General features: G+C 42.2%; 1 protein-coding gene across 5 annotated transcripts in view; it reads left to right on the forward strand.

Moving 5' to 3' along the window:
• The window catches only part of PDIA5 (protein disulfide isomerase family A member 5), a 249,934-nt gene that overhangs the window by 177,825 nt on the left and 54,339 nt on the right, over positions 1-17,770 (forward strand). For all 5 annotated transcript variants that reach the window (XR_008313477.1, XM_053284904.1, XM_053284906.1 and 2 more), the window contains 2 exons: positions 13,456-13,526; positions 14,786-14,949. Coding sequence is in view for 4 of the 5 variants with exons in the window: in XM_053284904.1 (XP_053140879.1) it covers positions 13,456-13,526; positions 14,786-14,949 (235 nt within the window). In the remaining variant the exon portion in view is untranslated. The remainder of the gene's footprint in view (positions 1-13,455; positions 13,527-14,785; positions 14,950-17,770) is intronic.

Below are 17,770 nucleotides of genomic sequence, written 5' to 3' on the forward strand. Positions count from 1 at the left end.
GTTTGATTCGTCATCCACCAACAGTCATTACAGAGCATGTCGCTTTCTTTTTTCTGAATCAAGGTCTTACGACTCGAACTGTATGTACTTACAACATTTCATAGAGCATGTCGCTTGCTTTTTTCTGATTCAAGGACTCATGACTTGAACTGCATGTATGTACTCATTACAATTCCTTATCCTGAAGACATCTTGGATTTTGCCTGGATACCTACATATTACTTATTAGTTCTCCAATTTTCATATTTGTTGTTCTGTATATTTATTGGTTTTGTATGTTGCATTTTTACTTTGAATTTGGTCATTTATTTTTGTATGTGTTATAAGATGTTTTCATTCTGGGCTGGCAATTCATGTGGTTTGACCACAATTGGATAAGGTGTCAGTTTACCATTGTTTTGGCGACACGCCTGTCTTGTGTGTCCACATTTGGCCAGGTGACTTTGGCAATTTCATAAAAGTGATCTTTGTTACATATTTTATATCACTTTGACTGTTTTTCAGTGTGTTTAGAGTCTGTTCAGCCATTTTTTATTTTTTTTATTTTTGTTCACGGGTTTTTTTGCTCTCCTCTTCTTGATTCTGTGAACCCCGGTTTTTTCTTTGTCTTGATTTGTTCTTTTTGGGGATGGAGGCTAAAGAACTGAGTCAGATAGAAGTGACGAGATGCTCCAAACTGCCGCACATTGAGTCGACATGTTCAACAAGCTGTCCACCACGTCCCCAAGATCTCTCTCCTGGTAAGACACTGATAGCTCAGTTCCCATCAATGTATACTTGAAGTTCGAGGTTTTTCTCCCAATGTGTATCACTTTACACTTGCCAACATTGAACCGCATATGCCACTTTGTTGCCCACTTACCCAATTTGGAGAGACCCTTTTGGAGCTCCTCACAATCTGTTTTGTATTCCACAACCCTAAAGAGTTTGGTATCATCTCCAAATTTGGCCACCTCGCTTCTTACCCCTACTTCTTGAAGAAGTGGGGTCCCCCAGGGATCTGTACTGGGACCGGTGCTTTTAAATTTATTCATAAATGATCTAGAAGTAGGGGTAAGAAGCGAGGTGGAGAGAGATCTTGGGGACATGGTGGACAGCTTGTTGAACATGTCGACTCAATGTGCGGCAGCTGTGAAAAAAGTCAATTCCATGCTAGGGATCATTAGGAAGGGGGTTGAAAATAAAACTGCTAATATTATCATGCCCTTATACAGAACTATGGTGCGGCCACACCTGGAGTACTGCATACAATTTTGGTCACCACATCTAAAGTAAGACATTGTAGAACTGGAAAAGGTGCAGAAGAGGGCAACCAAGATGATCAGGGGCCTAGAGCACCTTTCTTATGAGGCAAGGCTACAACACCTGGGGCTATTTAGTTTAGAAAAAAGACGACTGCGGGGGAGACATGATAGAGGTCTGTGAAATCATGCATGGTATGGTGAAAGTGGATAGAGAGGAATTCCTCTCCCTCTCCCATAACACTAGAACCAGGGGTCATCAAATGAAATTAATTGCCAGAAAATTTATGACCAACAAACGGAGGTACGTTTTCACACAACGCATAATCAGCTTGTGGAATTCTCTGACACAAGGTGTGGTGACAGCCAACAACCTGAATGGCTTTAAGAGGGGTTTGGATAACTTCATGGATGAGAGGTCTATCAATGGCTACTAGTCAGAGGGCTATCGGCCATCTCTAGCCTCAAAGGCAGGATGCCTCTGAGTACCAGTTGCAGGGGAGTAACAGCAGGAGAGAGGGCATGCCCTCAACTCCTGCTGTAGGCTTCCAGCGGCATCTGGTGGGCCACTGTGTGAAACAGGATGCTGGACTAAATGGGCCTTGGGCCTGATCCAGCAGGGCTGTTCTTATGTAATTTGTACACAACCCAGAACTGCAATTTGTTAATGTGAAAGCAGAAGCTTTCACTCTCCTCCTCAGAGAGGAAGCGAGTGTGCACATGCCCATGGCTCCTTGAGGCTAACTCAACTAGTATATAAGCCATGGTTTAATGCTATGTCTGAACTCTGCCTTACATATCCCAACTGTAGAATGGGAATTATGGGAGTGTATGTCAGAAAGTGCTGCATCTGTGAATAAAAAGTTGTATAGCTTAGCTTGCCAGTGAAACTTTCCTTGATGAGAATTGTGCTTCACAAACAGTCTAACTGATTAGTGATGCGATGGACTATGGGTCAAATTCATAAGCGACTTGTAGCACACTCCCAGCTGGAATTAGAGCTTCAGCATCCCTGTCAGCCTTCAGAAAGAATGTCAAGAAACACTTGTTTAACCAGGCTTTTGGTTGGTTAAGTCATTTTAAAATGTTTGTATTGCTTCTAATATCTCGTGTTTAATTTTTCTCTGTGTTTTGAATTTATATAAATTTTTGCATATATATATAATCACTCGTTCTCCAAGGACCCCAGTTATTTTTACCCTCACAACAACCCTGTGAGGGCGTTTTAGGCTGAAAGTTAAATGACGGGCCCAGAGACACCCAGTGAGGAGTACTGAGATATAGGACATGGACTAGTAATTTGCCATAAGTGGTGAGGGGAATGTCTTTGGTGCTCCTGGGCCTCCTCTGAGTCCTGATCTGGCCATGCAGAGCTCTGGTTCCAATTCATCCAAGAACAATTTTGTTTGGATTCGTAGCCTCTTCCTTGGTTCAGAAGGATCCTTAAGGTGGCTTAGATAAAATATACAGCAACACTGCTATTGTTTCTATCTCATTCAGTGTGTAGCATTCCTCAGGAGCAGCAGTGGTCTTGGAAGGAGAGCTGGGTCTTGTGGTAGCAAGCATGAATTGTCCCCTTTGCTAAGCAGGGTCTGCCTTGGTTTGCATTTGAATGAGAGACTACATGTGAGCACTGTAAGATATTCCCCTCAAGGGATGGTGCTCCTCTGGGAAGAGCATCTGCATTCCAAGTTCCCTCTCTGGCATCTCCAAATAGGTCTGAGAGAGATTCCTGCCTGCAACCTTGGAGAAGCCGCTGTCAGTCTGTGTAGACAATACTGAGCTAGATAGACCAATGGTCTGACTCGGTATAAGGCAGCTTCCTGTGTTCCTTCCTATGTTCCTTTCCACCCAAGACTGCAGGCGGTCTTAATGCCCAAGTACCAAGAGGGGAATCCAGGCACCACAGTTGGGCACCAGATAAGCACTGAGCTTTGGGCCTTGGTTCTTCTGTTGCCAGGCTTATGTACTCCTCACTCCCTCCCCACAGGAATGTCCAAGGAGAGAGGAGGAGGAGCCAGGTGTAGCAACTTGGTGACATGCATGCAGTAAGCTTCTCATTACATTAACAGAAATACTTGTGGCATGCAGCCATAGAAAAATGTAGGAGCAAAATAATGAATGCTAATGATACCTGACTAGCTTGTCAATAGAATGAATTTCATAATCAGTGTCTGGGGATCTTCCATCATGAGCCAACATATCACTAGGGTATGAAAAATCAAAAATCCATAGCTTTGAGACTGTTGGTGTGCTGTATTGCTTGCCTGTCATGTGTCTAGCCTCAGGCTACAGCCTTGGGTGAGGCAGTGCCAAAAACTAGAAGATCAGTCCATGAACATATTTATTTATAAATCCATAATAATTCAATAGAAGCAAGCAATAATCAAGTGGCATGAACAGATATTTGTATTCTAGAGATGGAGAATGCTGAATATGGAACAGTAGAGTCCATAAATGGATAACTAAAAATAGTGTGTGTGTGTGTGTGTGTGTGTGTGTGTGTGTGTGTGTTTTGTTGGAATTTTGGCTGACTGCATTAATCACTCAGTGAGCATACTCAAAGATTTTATTCAATAATTGCAAACTTAAAATATGAATATTGATTAGTTTTTAAGAGGAAGTCAAATTGTTGAAAGTATGTCCTGTATCATTGCAGGACATCATCTCTTGATTCATGCAGCACATTGCAGATCCATTTTGATGGGGATAAATTGATGTCCATGTTTGTTTTATTTATGCTTTCCTGATCTTGTCCTGTATGTTAATTTTTGATTGCAGTATTAACATCAGTTTTAAACAGATGTTTTAATAAACTTTGCAAGTTACCTCTGGTTAAATACAGTATTTACCTGAATGAAAAACAACTCTGAATTTAAGACAAAGCCCTTTAAAACAGAGTTTAAATACAGGTCTAGGGTTGCCAACATTGTGTTGGCCAAAATCGAGAGCTCTGCACCCACCTGTCAAACCATGACAGCAGGTGGGTCGCAGCAGGCAGCCAAGCCCGCTAGAAGCAGGGAGCAGGCAGACAAAGAGCGGTGAAGGAGCTCCTTCCCCAATGAGGCAGAGTGGCTGATTTCAGGCCTCTGTGCATGCGGAGGAGGAAGGCTGGGCCAAGGGAGGAGCTCCTTTGCCACTCTGAGTCTGCCTGCTCCCTGCCCACGGCTGCCACAACCCACCTGCTGTCATGGTTTAGCAGGTTGGCGCGTGATGGAGCTCTCGCTGCCATCCATCCCTGCTGTGCCGCTGCTGCACAGCAGCATCTTTAAAAGTGTTAAAATAAAAAAAAGTAAAGAAGTGGGAGAAATTGAGTTGCAAATGGGGCAAGAATTTCTCCCCAGGACAGAGGGACATCCCACACAATGTAATCAGGACTACTGCAGCTTTGGAGATTTATATGAATCAGAGCATCACAGACCTGTGAGTCTGAGACCAGAGATGGTCATACATTTTTATTGCCAGATGGACCTTCTCCCTCTAGAAAGAGATAGCTCAAGATACTTTGTGAGCCTGAGGCAGAAATTCCAATTAGTGCCCCCCAGTGGTTAAAACATGCAAGGGCGGAGCCACCATTGCACGAACAGGTTCAAAGAATCCGGGCTGTGCCCTTCAGGGGCCGCGCCTCGTGCCCCAGCCATGCCCCCTGCATCTGACATCTGACATGGGGGTGTAGTTTAGCTTGCAAATGAGGCCACGCAGCCCCGTTTGGGAGCAAAATCAGCCAGCACCGCGTTTGCAGCATGGCCAGAGCAGCTCTCCCTGCCTTGCTTTACGCACATTTATACAGCTAGGGGTGGAAATCCAACCTAAAAGCTGGATGAGGGTTAATGGTAGCCTAAAAATCTGTGCAGGAGGAACATTGCCACTTCTTGCCCAGTGATGGAGGTGACCGTGCCTATGAATTAGGCAAACTGGAATATAACCAGCTATCCAATCAGCATTTGGTGGGTCGGCTATATCTGCTAAGGATCGAACATGACCACTGTAAGAATTTCTAGCCAAAGGCTAAATGTTGTGAGCCTCCCAGAGAACAATTTATGGGGCGGCTAACAAAGTTGTTTGTTGTTGCTGTTAAATGTAGCATCATGGTCAGCATATACATGCTACAGGGTGAATGAGTTCTTTTGCAATCAGCACTGACCAGAGATGACACTAGCATAATGCTCTGGGAATTCTGTTTCTCAATTTTGCTCTTAACTTGCACATTCTTGGCTGTTCTAGACAAGACTCAGAAGAAGCTAATGCTAAGCTTTTACCACTGGTGGAAGGGTATCCTTGCACTTGATTTGTGACCTTTCTCTTTTCCTCCTGGGACTATATATGTCACTTCTCTTCCTTAGACTTTGGCTTTTAGTGCAGTCATGTCAATATTCACTTAACACAAAAGGGCATATCTTTCAAGAATGCACATCAAAGGTGTTTTTGCTATAAAACCTCCCTAGACAATCCCAGCAAACCTTATGCAGCACAGTACACAGCATGTGGGTTAAGGGCATCTTGCAGAGCTTTACTGAAAAACCAAGAGAAATCTAAAACCGTGCTGAAAAATACAGTGCAGTATTTGGGACAGTCAAATGTGCCCTGATGATCTGTTTTTGTAGCTGTGATAGGCTGTAATTTGATGGTTAACCCTGCAAGACCAATGAAAAGCAGAATTTTGTTCTAGGCTAATTAAAAAAAAAAGTTCTATTACCTGTTCTACAACTGTTGATATACTTATTTGCCTGCCCACCATGGTGGTGATGCAGATAGTAAAAAAGCAGGAGGGATATCAAAAGATTGACTTAAATATATATGTATTTTTACATTTTTATGCTGGCTTTCATCCAATGACCCTAGGGTATAAATCTCAAAAATCACCAAAAAAAAAAAAAAAAAATCAACTTAAAACATAGCAATAGGAACTTAAGAGGCTGCCAGACCATTAGTTCATCTAGCTCAGTATTGTCTTCATAGACTGGCAGCAGCTTCTCCAAGGTTGCAGGCAGGAGTCTCTCTCGGCTCTATCATGGGGTTGCCAGGGAGGGAACTTGGAAGCTTCTGCATGCAGATGCTCTTCCCAGAGCAGCCCCATCCCCCAAGGGGAATATCTTACAGTGCTAACACGTTTCCCATTCAGATGCAAAACAGAGCAGACTCTGCTTAGCAAAGGGAACAATTCATGCTTGCTACCACAAGATCACTCTCCTAAATGACTTTAACAGTAGCCAAAAAAGGTCCCTAAATGACAAAGCAGCAAGACTCTCCGACCAAAAGAATAAGCCAGTTAAGATTGACTGAAGCAACAGAGCAGTCTCAAGTAGTTCTGGAATGCCATGAGGTGGAGGGCACACCATGGGTCTTACCTGGGAGGAAGTTGTGTAGGAACTTACCTGGGGGCCATTGACAAGGCAGCCTTATCCTGTGTGCCTGGTAACTGAGTTTCTTGTATTATTATGTGTTTATTTATTTATTTATCACATTTGTACACCGCCCCAAACCTTCATCTCTGGGCAGTTAACAATAGCATAAAACAGTTAAAATATATACAAAAATTTAAAACAATTTAAAATCACCTACAAATTAAAACATTAACATTTTAAAGAACTGAAAAAGCTTGGGTGAAGAGGTGGGTTTTCAAATGCTTTTTAAAAATTGTCAGAGATGGGGAGGATTGTATCTCAGTAGCGAGCGCATTCCACAGTCTCAGGGACTGTCCCCAGGCTTTCCTTGTGTGCATTGGCACACAGAGGACTTCCTTCCTGGCTGATCTTCTCAGGTGGGTGGATTCATTTGGGAGAAGGTGGCCCTTCACGTAACTAGGGCCCACACTGTTAGGATTTTGAAGGTAATAACCAGCATCTTGAATTGCACCCGCAAACAAATCAGCAGCCAGTGCTGATCTCTCAGGACAGGTGTAATATATGCATGGCGAGTGGTCCCATCCAATAATCTGGCCATTACATTTTGCACCATATGCAGTTTCGGGATGCTTTTAAAGGACAGCTCCATGTAACGTGCATTTCAATAATAGTCCTTATATTCACCCACCACACTTTGCAGCTGGGACCAATTATGCCCATATCCTCCCTGACATAAAAAGTTCAGTATCCTAATGTAACATTTTCCAGCCAAAACAGTTTCATAGGATGCAAATGGTACTGTAAATTGACTGATGTCAGTGTAGTTACCCAAGTATAAATATGAAATGAGATCAGTCTAGTCCCCTGAGTTTTTCTAGTCAAATACAGAATAGTTCAATAGTTGTATTTGTTTGAGATTTGTGTTTGTTTTTAAATTGGAGGGGCATGACCAAATTTTATTTTTGCTATCCTGGCACAAATGCTAGAACAATGAGTACATGCCCCCACTAAAATTATTAAAAAGTTGATGGTCCTGAGATGCATTCCATAATCTTCTATGTTAGCCAGTCACTGGCTAGTTAGATGCAGCAGCCTGGATGTAACTCTTCCCTAATGTGCTCAGTTTTGACTGGTGTTCCTACATAGGTGATCAACCTAGTCAATTGTACAGATGAGATGGTGGTATACCATTAGTATGAAGGGTGGTTTTTTTAAAAACCACCTTTAATGGAGACCTATATGGGCACTGTTGATCACTTGCAGAATGATCCTGGGTTTTTTGAGAGCTGAAAATGCATCATGGACTTATGCTGTTTTCTTAAATTTTGCAGTGAATAGTGACTGTACCTGCTGCCTTATAGGTTATTAGCCTCCTCTTGAATAGAATGTTTCTTTGGTCCTTCAGCAGAGTTGGCTTATCTTTTCATGGCATGGAAGGAGCACTGATTGTTTGTGTTAGTTTATGTAAGTTTAAAATAGTTCACTGTCCTTGCTGAGGCTGAGCAATACAGCAATGGTCTCCTAGTACTAAAAGACCAGCTAGTTGGCGACCAACCCTCTGACTCCTGACTTCAGAATTCTCATACCACTAAGATTAGAGCTCTCTATAGCTTCTGTGGGACAATAAGTTCCACTCCAGAGCCCTTAAAATGATGATGAAGATCATTGTGCCCTCAAATAAAATGTAACATCTGCAAGCTAGAATATACTGAGTTTGAAGAGCTTCCTCTTCAGACTGTTTTTTAAGGCTTGAGATTGAGTGGAGATAGTGTGTATTTCTTCTATACTGCGTAAAAGTGTGACATTAAGACATTTTTGTTTTCCTATGTATATCTGGTACCAGCGATGATGTTGCAAATTCAGAAGTTCAGGTGCTCTCCATGACAGCTTCAATGGCCATGCCCACCCCAACAGCCAGAGAAGCCAAGAAGTACCAGCGTATTCTCCCCCCTGCGTATTCTGATCCCATATGATCCATAGGTAACAAAACAGTTGCCATGGTTCTTAAGATCAGTGTTACAGGGAAGCCTAGTCTTTTGTTGGTTTAAAGGTGCAATGGATTGAGGGTTCTCATACTGTCACTTCTCTTTCCCCATCCTATATCAGGGCATTTGCACATAACATGAAGCTGTTGTGATGAACTCAAGTCTTGCGCGTGCCCATGAAGCTGTTGCGATGAACCCAAGTCTTGCTGACCCACCCTCTGTTCTCCATTCTATTCTCCCTAGAGCCAAAGTGTAATACCTGGGTTCTCCCTGAACGTCTACCTACTCCTTTATTGAAAGATGGGTATGCATAGTGGGGCCAGGTAGATTTTGTGTAGGCATAGATGAACTGTATAGATTAGCGTAGATGAACGGTATGTCCAAAGGTTTGCATTTTTCAAGAAGAGAACAAGTAGATAGTATGAATGCTCATTTAAAGCCAAAATACGTGATTCTCATACTAGGTACAGAAATCAAGGACTCAGTAATTAAACTTTATCATCTGAAAAGGAATTGCCATGTAAACTATTGTGGAGGAATTCTTTCTTAATCTCTCTGCTGTAATTTGTCTTGCCCTGTGTCAGCTCATATGCCATATTTTTGGAATGATTTTAAAATAGATTTCCACGTCAAGTTGGGTCTGAGAACTGCTTCACGGAGAGTGCCCAAAAATAGATTCCAAGCACCTTTTTCTCAAATATGGGCCAGGTTCAGTATTGTCTTGTGTTGGAGTGTCTGTTCTCACTGGAAACAAAGGATGGAGCAAAAGCCCAGAATTAAATCTGACACAACACCTGCTAGTGAATTCATTGGAACTAACTATACCAATGTAGCATTTCCCTAGCTGGCTGTGTAATAAGCTTATTAACTGCCCTCAGGGCCTGTAATACCAATAAGCGGTTTGCTTACAAGATAAGCCCTGAAGAACCATTGCTACTGGTGCCACCTGACAGATGGCTGGTCTACTGCTATTGCCTCTCAGCCCAGCTTCAGCCTTTGTCTGGTTCAAGAAGGAAGTCTTTCAAACGCTGTCTTCCAGACAAAAATGATGATTTCTGATAAAATAATTTGTATCTCCCACTAATAGGGGGCCCACTTCATCAAGCTCCTCAGTGTTTTCTTCTGTATGTGAACACTTGAAACATGTAGTTGGTCCTTGTGCATGTACCAAATCAATCTAAAAGTTTGGCCCACACATGGGAGTCATTTTGAAGCATAAAAAACCAACTTTTGTAAGCCTTTCCTGCCTCACCACCTAGAAAGAGTGTCTTTCTTGCCCCTGGCAACTGATTGAGTGGTTATTTATAAACCTGCCTACCTTAGTACCCCTTTGTTTGAGGCTAGTGGCTAACTTCAGCACAACATCCCCCCAGTGGCTGTTGCTGGTGTCTACCTTATGCTTATGTTTTTAAGATTGTGAGCCCTTTGGGAATGGAGAACCATCTTGTTTATTTGTGTATTTTTCTATGTAAGCAGCTTTGAAATTTTTGGTTAAAAAGCAGTATAAAAATATTCATAGTAGTAGTGGTGGCAGCTAAGCAGATGGGCTAAGATGGTACAAACTGATACCTTATTGTACTGATGTTCCTACATACCTTCTCAGATATTTTATCACTCCAGGTTGTAAAAGTGTGTGTGTTGGGGTTGGTAGAAGAAATGAACTGTTACTAGGATGTGCATGTAGGAAATCCTGTCGCCCACCAGCAGGAGGCATCAAATCATGGGACAAGTGCCCTGGATAGTGTGCTGGTGCTGTTGATGGGGGCCCTTTAACTGACCACCCAGCACTGGCATGGGGGTGGCTGGGTGGCACAGCCATTTTCAGGAGCTTGGTGTGCAGGCAGGGAGTAACACAGGGAAGCCTGGGAAGCCCGGCCCATTTGAGAAGCTCTGAGTAAGACATCAGGAATTCTCCTTTCTCAACATGCACAGCCCTAACTGCTACCACTATTTTAGCTGTCTATCTAACAGTGGTGTGTTGAGGTCTCTTCCTCCCACCCCAGCATCTGTGTTTTGACTGGGCTTGGAGGCATCACGGATAGTTCAGCCCAGAGGCTAGATCCTCTGTTAAACATGGGTTGGATTTGGAGAAGCACACAAAATTTGCATGTGTGTAAATGAGCCTTTTACTCCCTCATGGTGACATTTAGGTAATTTTCTTCACATCTGTGTCATTGTTCTTTGCATTCAGGAGGGAGTAGCACTTTACCTTTTTAACAGCCACTCAACATTAAAGAACCAGAACAAACCCAGCTTCATATTTTTATATGGGGAGCGGGGTTGTATGTTTACAGCAAAGCAAAACTGACACAGTGTGAAGAGATGCCAGAAGCATGGCATTACTCCAGTGACATGCCAAGTAATCAGACATTGGAAGTTCTATTGATGGCAGTAGAAGTAGGCTGAGATGAGGACCTGGAAAAGTGCGGCTTCCTCTGCAAGCTCACACCAGACAGTTAGGAAAGGAAGTCAAGTCAAGTTTTATTTACAGTCCTAGACCAAACAATCCATACACACAAAAGCCAAAAGAGATTTGTAGAAAACTCTATAAATTCTCATTATACGTCTTAAAAGCAATATAACAAAATTTAGCAATGAAGTTAAAAATTAAAACATCTTCATCAGAAAGTAGAAATTAACAAGTTGCTCAGCAGACTGATCCATCTGTTTATAGACCAAAGGTAAAATTAAATGCTCCCTCAAATCCCTATGTATTTTACAGGATAATAAAATATGCTCGATAGATTCTATTTCCCCACTGCCACAAATACAGTAGCATTCTTCCAAGGAATACCATTGTATCTCCCGGCTAGTAATGCAGAAGGAAAATAATTTGTTCTGGCCCTTGTAAATGCCCAGCGAAATTTGCTGAGTGTAATGTGGGACAGATAATTCGCAGGAGTAAGATCTCATCTAGTTCTTACTCTTTTATAAAATTCTGGTAAAGAAGCCCAGTAGTTTTGTAATTTAATATCTGTCAAACATTGTTTCACTATTCTTTTAGCATTTACCAGATCCAAATCCAGCAGCTGTTCAGATTCTAGTCCTAGGGAAATGAGCTTTTTGCCAACTGCAGTGCACCACTGCAGTTGTGGATTTATCGATAAAAACTGAGAAATTAGGCCCACCAGATGTAGATGGACTCTCAGCGAAAAATAAATAATTAAAAGCCAGGCACGAGATTCAATCTTTAAAAGGCCAGCCTCCATATGCAAAATTACATTAGGGGTGCATCTTGTAGTACCAAAAATAGCACTCAAAAAACCTGATTGAATTCTTTCTAGCATATCAAAATTCGCATGAGGTCTCAGTTGAATCCCATATAAAAGCTGAGGGACAGCCTTAGCCGAATATAATTTCAAAGCTGCAGGAATAAAACCTGCTCTCTGCATTCTAAAGAATCTGTTAATTGCCATCACACTACGTTTTGCTGAATCAACTACCATTCTCATATGTGCCATTTTCGCAGCATTTTGTTGGAAAACCACCCCAAGATATTTTATTTGACTGATCTTTTCTAATCCAAGGTCCATATAAATTCTCTTCTTTATTCTTAAAACACATAATTTTAGATTTGTTGTAGTTAGGAAGCTTTTGTCATCAAAGATCCTAAAAAATGTCTGCTTGGTGAGGAGAAGAATTTTCAGGGTTTTTCAAAAGGCAGTTTGGAATGGAATGGCATCTTTATTTCAGTCATCGACCAAACAAAACAAAAGGCAGTAAGTTACGCACTTTCTTCCCCTCTTGGGACAGCTGGCTCCTGATGTTTGTGTAAGGCAGGAGTTCCCAACCGTGGGTCCCCAGGTGATGTTTGACTACAACTCACATCATCTGCAGCCACAACGGCCTTTGGTCATTGTAGGGTGGGGATGATGGGAGTTGTAGTCCAGCCGTATCTGGGGATCCAAGGTTGGAAACCCCTGGTGTAAGGTTTAATAGGACAAGGAGCCCATTCTGAGCTAGCAGACTGTAAGAGGCATCATTATACAGTACCTGTAGCATAAGTACCTACAGCCAGCCACTTTTCACCCTCCAGTGAATCACAGTACCTATGTGCCAATTTCCTGGACTTAAAGACTTGCTATCTAGAGTGCATCCAAGCGAAGTTCAAAGTAATAACCTCTAGTGATGAAGAGATTTATCTTAATCACTATGCCTGTTATAGAATAGTCTGCTATCACACCAGACACTGGCTTCTGTCTTAGACCTAGCATGGCGTAATACATTACCAGAATGAGCTCATGGGCCAGGAAATCCCAGTTTCAAATCTCACACCAGCCATTAATTCACTGAGAATCCCCAGGCGAGCTGATCTCATTCAGCTTCTGTTCTTACCTAATAAGCAGAAAATAGTTCTGGCCTGTCTTATAGCTGCTTCTTGTACAGTTTACTGAGCTGATATGCTTAAGAAAAGCGCTGTATAAATTGTCAATCAATAGTGTGAATAAAGCAAGTGCTGTATTCTAATAAACATTTCCCAAAATGTGCAATCTATCTTCTGGATCCCTATGTTAATTAGAGGATTTTGTTGCTGCTACTAAAGCTTTGGTTCTTTGAATCACATGTTTCTTGGTTTGTTTGTTTTGTTGGTTTAAAGCAGAATGCAACCCTCACGGTTAAACATGGAAGCTTTTATGCTGCATTAAAATGTTAGTCTAAAAGTTCCAAACTCAGAAGGCAAATAAAGTTAAACCATAAAATTTGTTCATGTCTTACATGATGTCCAGCACCTACTTTGAAAAAATGCTATCTGTTACAGATGCCTAGATGACCAAAGGGAGTGTTTTGGAAACTCAGCTACAGGCAGCTCTATAATTCTGGGGAAGCGTATAGTGACCAATTTTATTTGCAAAAGTGTTCACAGTTAAAACTTTTCTCCAACAGGGTGTGGGCACTGTAAGAAAATGAAACCAGAATATGAGGAGGCCGCTGAGATGCTTCATACAGACAGTGATGTAAGCTAATTCCCTTTCCTAACACTGTTTCCAAATCATTCTTAATAAATAACTGAAATCATAAAAATTGTTCTCCTTTCTCACTGTAACAATTTCAGCTGCTCTCATCTTCCCAAGAGGCTGTAAAAGAGATGGTTCCAAAGTACAATCTCATTGGTAATGCATGAGCTCTGCCAAAATTGTTAGCAAGAACATTCTGTCTTTAAACACAAACAAAAAATTGCAGGGTGTTTATATATTCTGCTGTAGGGCCTTGCTTGTACAATAACATGATCAAGCCCAAATGTCGCACGGAAATGGTTTGTCCCCTCCATTAATTACAGATTTCATGTTTAATGCAAACCTAAGGAAGCACTAGCTTGCATTTATGCAGTGTACTTGTAAGCTGAGAGCGTTCTTCCCTATGCATCTGTTTAAGCAGGTGTCATATGCTTTGACTAGATTTGTTGACTACCTAGCTTGCATCCTAGCAATGCAGAGAAGAACTGGGCTAAATTGTTATCATTGGTACAGTTAATCCCACGAACTAATGGATGGTCACCAAGACCTTGCCCTGTGGGCATCTTATATATACTCAAAAATTCCCACCTACTTTTGAAGAATTTGAGTGAGTAGAGTGTTGTAAGGCCCGTAAAGGCGATCAGGGCAGGCAGCAGCTCTACAAATGAAAGCTACTGTACATCCATTATGAGAGTGCTTGTAGCAGCCCTTCAGCCAAGGGCAGAAGTGTATGAAGTTGTCGTCGTCTTCAGTGTGAAGTTCTCAAAGCTGTTCAGAAAGAATTACAAAATTATCTGTCCTGAAAGGGCTCACAGTCTGAAAAGAAAACACCAAAGAGACACCAGCAGCAGCCACTAAAAAGGTGCTACACTGACCTGATTAGGGTCATAGCATGTGTGCAGTGAGTGTTGGTGATAGATGTTAGGCAGTGCACAGCTTCACAGCTTGTCTCCATACACTTTCCTTCTTTTTGCCAGTAACTTAGCAGCTAAAAGCCTAGTTTTCTGGCTTGGTGCTTCCATGAGGATTTGCCCTGAACAGGGATAGCATGGTTTGTCATAACACAACTAGTTAAACTTCCTACCTTTTGGTGGTGATAGAAGGGCTCAAGCACACTCTTTTATGTGTGCTTTTGTGTGTCCTTTGTACACTTATTCTGGGTCCTGGATGACTGGCCTATGAGTTTTTAGACTCCCATCTAAGCCTACTATTTATCACCAATGTTTTATAGTTACAGGTTTTTTTCCCCCCTGTTGTAGAAACCAGGTGTCCTGGCAGCAGTAGATGCCACTGTCAGCAAAGCTGTAGCAGAAAGATTTCACATATCAGGATTTCCAACACTCAAGTACTTCCAGGATGGAGAGGAGAAATACACATTGCCACACCTCCGAACAAAAAGTAAAATTGTTGAATGGCTCCAAAAGTAAGTGGCATGCACTGTAGATTTGTTGAGATCACTTTATGATGCTTTTTATTCACTTTTTGTAAATGGCTTTAAGTTGCATATGCAAGAAAAGCAGAATTACAAGTGGTGTGTGCGTGTGTTGTGTTTTCGTATGTCTTAGGAATGGTCACATTCCCTCTGCAAAGGGAATAGCTGAAGTCCTGCAAAATAAATGGAGTGGAGGATGCAAATGTTTTTCTCTTAAGATGGTGGCTCAGTTGCTATCTGCCACAGTGCTGATGTAGCTATTCTGTTTTTTAACAAGCACTTCAAACTCTCTTATAAGCATATTTAGGATGTGACAGGATAGAGCAACGACATATCCTTGTTGCCTTGACTTTGAGGACATATCCACTGCCTTTAAGGATTATGCATTGTATGTGTGTGTGTGTATGTGTGTGTGTGTGTGTGAGAGAGAGAGAGAGAGAGAGAGAGAGAGAACGCGTGCACAAATATGTTTCTCAAATGACTGATTTAGAAGATCAAAAACATGCCGGGTGCTCACAGACCCCTTTCTCCCCTAGCACACGTCTATCCCCCGACCCCCTTTCTTGTTTGAGGAAGCCACAGTTTGCAGTTGTAACCAAACCATGCAAACTATGGTCCAGTCCAGAAGGAACACATAGCCAGATATTAAATCTTGACTTTGCATGATGTTCCCTTGCTTTGGGAGCACGTGCTTTTCCCTCCTCTTCATGCAGAAGAGTTGGATGAACTCTAAGCTGTTGAATACCCATCTTTTCTAGAGAGGTGTTTTAACACTTTAGCTGTATTTATGTCTGGTGGGTTTTTTAAACTTTTAATGTTATAATTTAAAATTTTGGTTTTAATTAAGATTTGCTTTAGCTAGTTGGTATTTTATCAGTTTTAAATTGTTTTTATAGAGCTTTTATTGACTTTGTGCGCTGCTTGAGCAGTAGTGTACTGGATGCGCGGGATATAAATGTTTTAAATAACTCATCATAAATGTTTCTGGTTTGGAACAAACCAGGATCGCCTGCTATGTATGAACCAAACAATCCTGACTTATTCTAACTAGAGTTTAACCATTTCAGATTATGGTTTTAATGGCCCTGGCTTGGAGGCAGACAATTTATTATTTATTACTTATTATTTATTTATTTGATTTGATTTGTATACCGCCCTTCCAAAATGGCTCAGGGCGGTTTACAATTAAAACACATCTCTAAAACAGTAAAGAGCTAAAACAAATTTTAAAAAAACAATTAGCAATTTAAAAAACATTTTAAAACAACAATTAATTACAGTGATTAAAAACCCCAAAATCAGGTTTGAATTTTAAAATAAACCAGAAATTAAAACCCTCACAATTTAGGAAGCTGAGAAAGCTTGGGTGAAAAGAAGGGTTTTCAGGTGTTTTTTGAAAATTACCAGAGATGGGGAGGATCATATCTCGGCAAGGAGCGCATTCCACAATCTCGGGGCAGCGACTGAGAAGGCCCGTCTCTGTGTAGCCACCAAACGATTTGGCGGTAACTTGAGACAGACCTCCTCAGATGGCCTCAATGGGCGATGGGGCTCATAATGAAGAAGACGCTCTCTTAGGTACCCAGGGCCTAAGCCGTTTAGGGCTTTGTAAGTTATAACTAGCACTTTGTATTTTGTCCGGAAACCTATTGGCAGCCAGTGTAACTCCATCAGTAAAGGAGTAACATGGGCTCTCTGAGATGACCCAGAGACCAACCTGGCTGCTGCGTTCTGAACCAACTGAAGTTTTTGGGCTACGTACAAAGGCAGCCCCACGTAGAGCTGCCTTTGTAGAGACAAAAGTCAAGTCTGGAGGTTACCAGCAGATGTACCACAGTTTTGAAGTCATTGATCTCGAGAAACGGGCGCAGCTGGCGTATCAGCCGGAGCTGATAGAAAGCACCCCTGGCCACCGCCTCAACCTGAGAAACCAGGGAGAGGTGTGAATCAAGAATTACTCCCAGACTGCGAACCTGTTCCTTTTGGGGAAGTGTGACCCCATCTAGAACAGGCAGATCAAAATAGTCTCTAGAGTTCTGACCCCTCACAAGAAGTACCTCCGTCTTATCTGGATTCAGCTTCAGTTTATTCTCCCTCATCCAGCCCATTACTGCTTCCAGACAGGCATTTAGGGAGGATATGCCAACTCCTGAAGAAGTTGACATGGAGAAGTAGATCTGGGTGTCATCAGCATACTGGTAACACCCAGCTCCAAATCCCCTGATGATCTCTCCCAGCGGTTTCATGTAGATGTTATAAAGCATTGGAGAAAGTACGGAGCCTTGAGGGACACCATACTTAAGTTCAGATTTTGAAGAGCAACAATCTCCAATCAACACCATCTGGAATCTATCCGAGAGGTAGGAGTGGAACCACTGTAAAACAGTGCCTCCCACCCCCAACACCCTCAGACGTTCCAGAAGGATACTATGGTCAAGAGTATCGAAAGCCGCCAAGAGATCCAAAAGGACCAACAGAGTCACGCTTCCTCTGTCAATTCCCAATTGGAGATCATCCATCAAGCCGACCAAGGCAGTCTCCACCCCATGGCCCGCCCGAAAACCGGTTTGAAATGGGTCTAGATAATCAGTTTCCTCCAAGACTGCCAGGAGCTGAGAGGCCACCACCCTCTCAATGACCTTGCCCAGCCATGGGAGGTTGGAAACAAGCCTATAATTGCTCAACTCTGAGGGATCTCTTGCAGGCTTCTTTAGAAGAGGTCTAACGATTGCCTCCTTAAGACAAGGAGGCATCCTGTCCTCCCTCAGAGAAGCATTTATGATATCCACCAGGCTGTGTACAACAACCTCCC

The sequence above is a fragment of the Hemicordylus capensis genome, chromosome 1 (assembly GCF_027244095.1).
Source record: "Hemicordylus capensis ecotype Gifberg chromosome 1, rHemCap1.1.pri, whole genome shotgun sequence".
Taxonomy (NCBI): Eukaryota; Metazoa; Chordata; class Lepidosauria; order Squamata; family Cordylidae; genus Hemicordylus; species Hemicordylus capensis.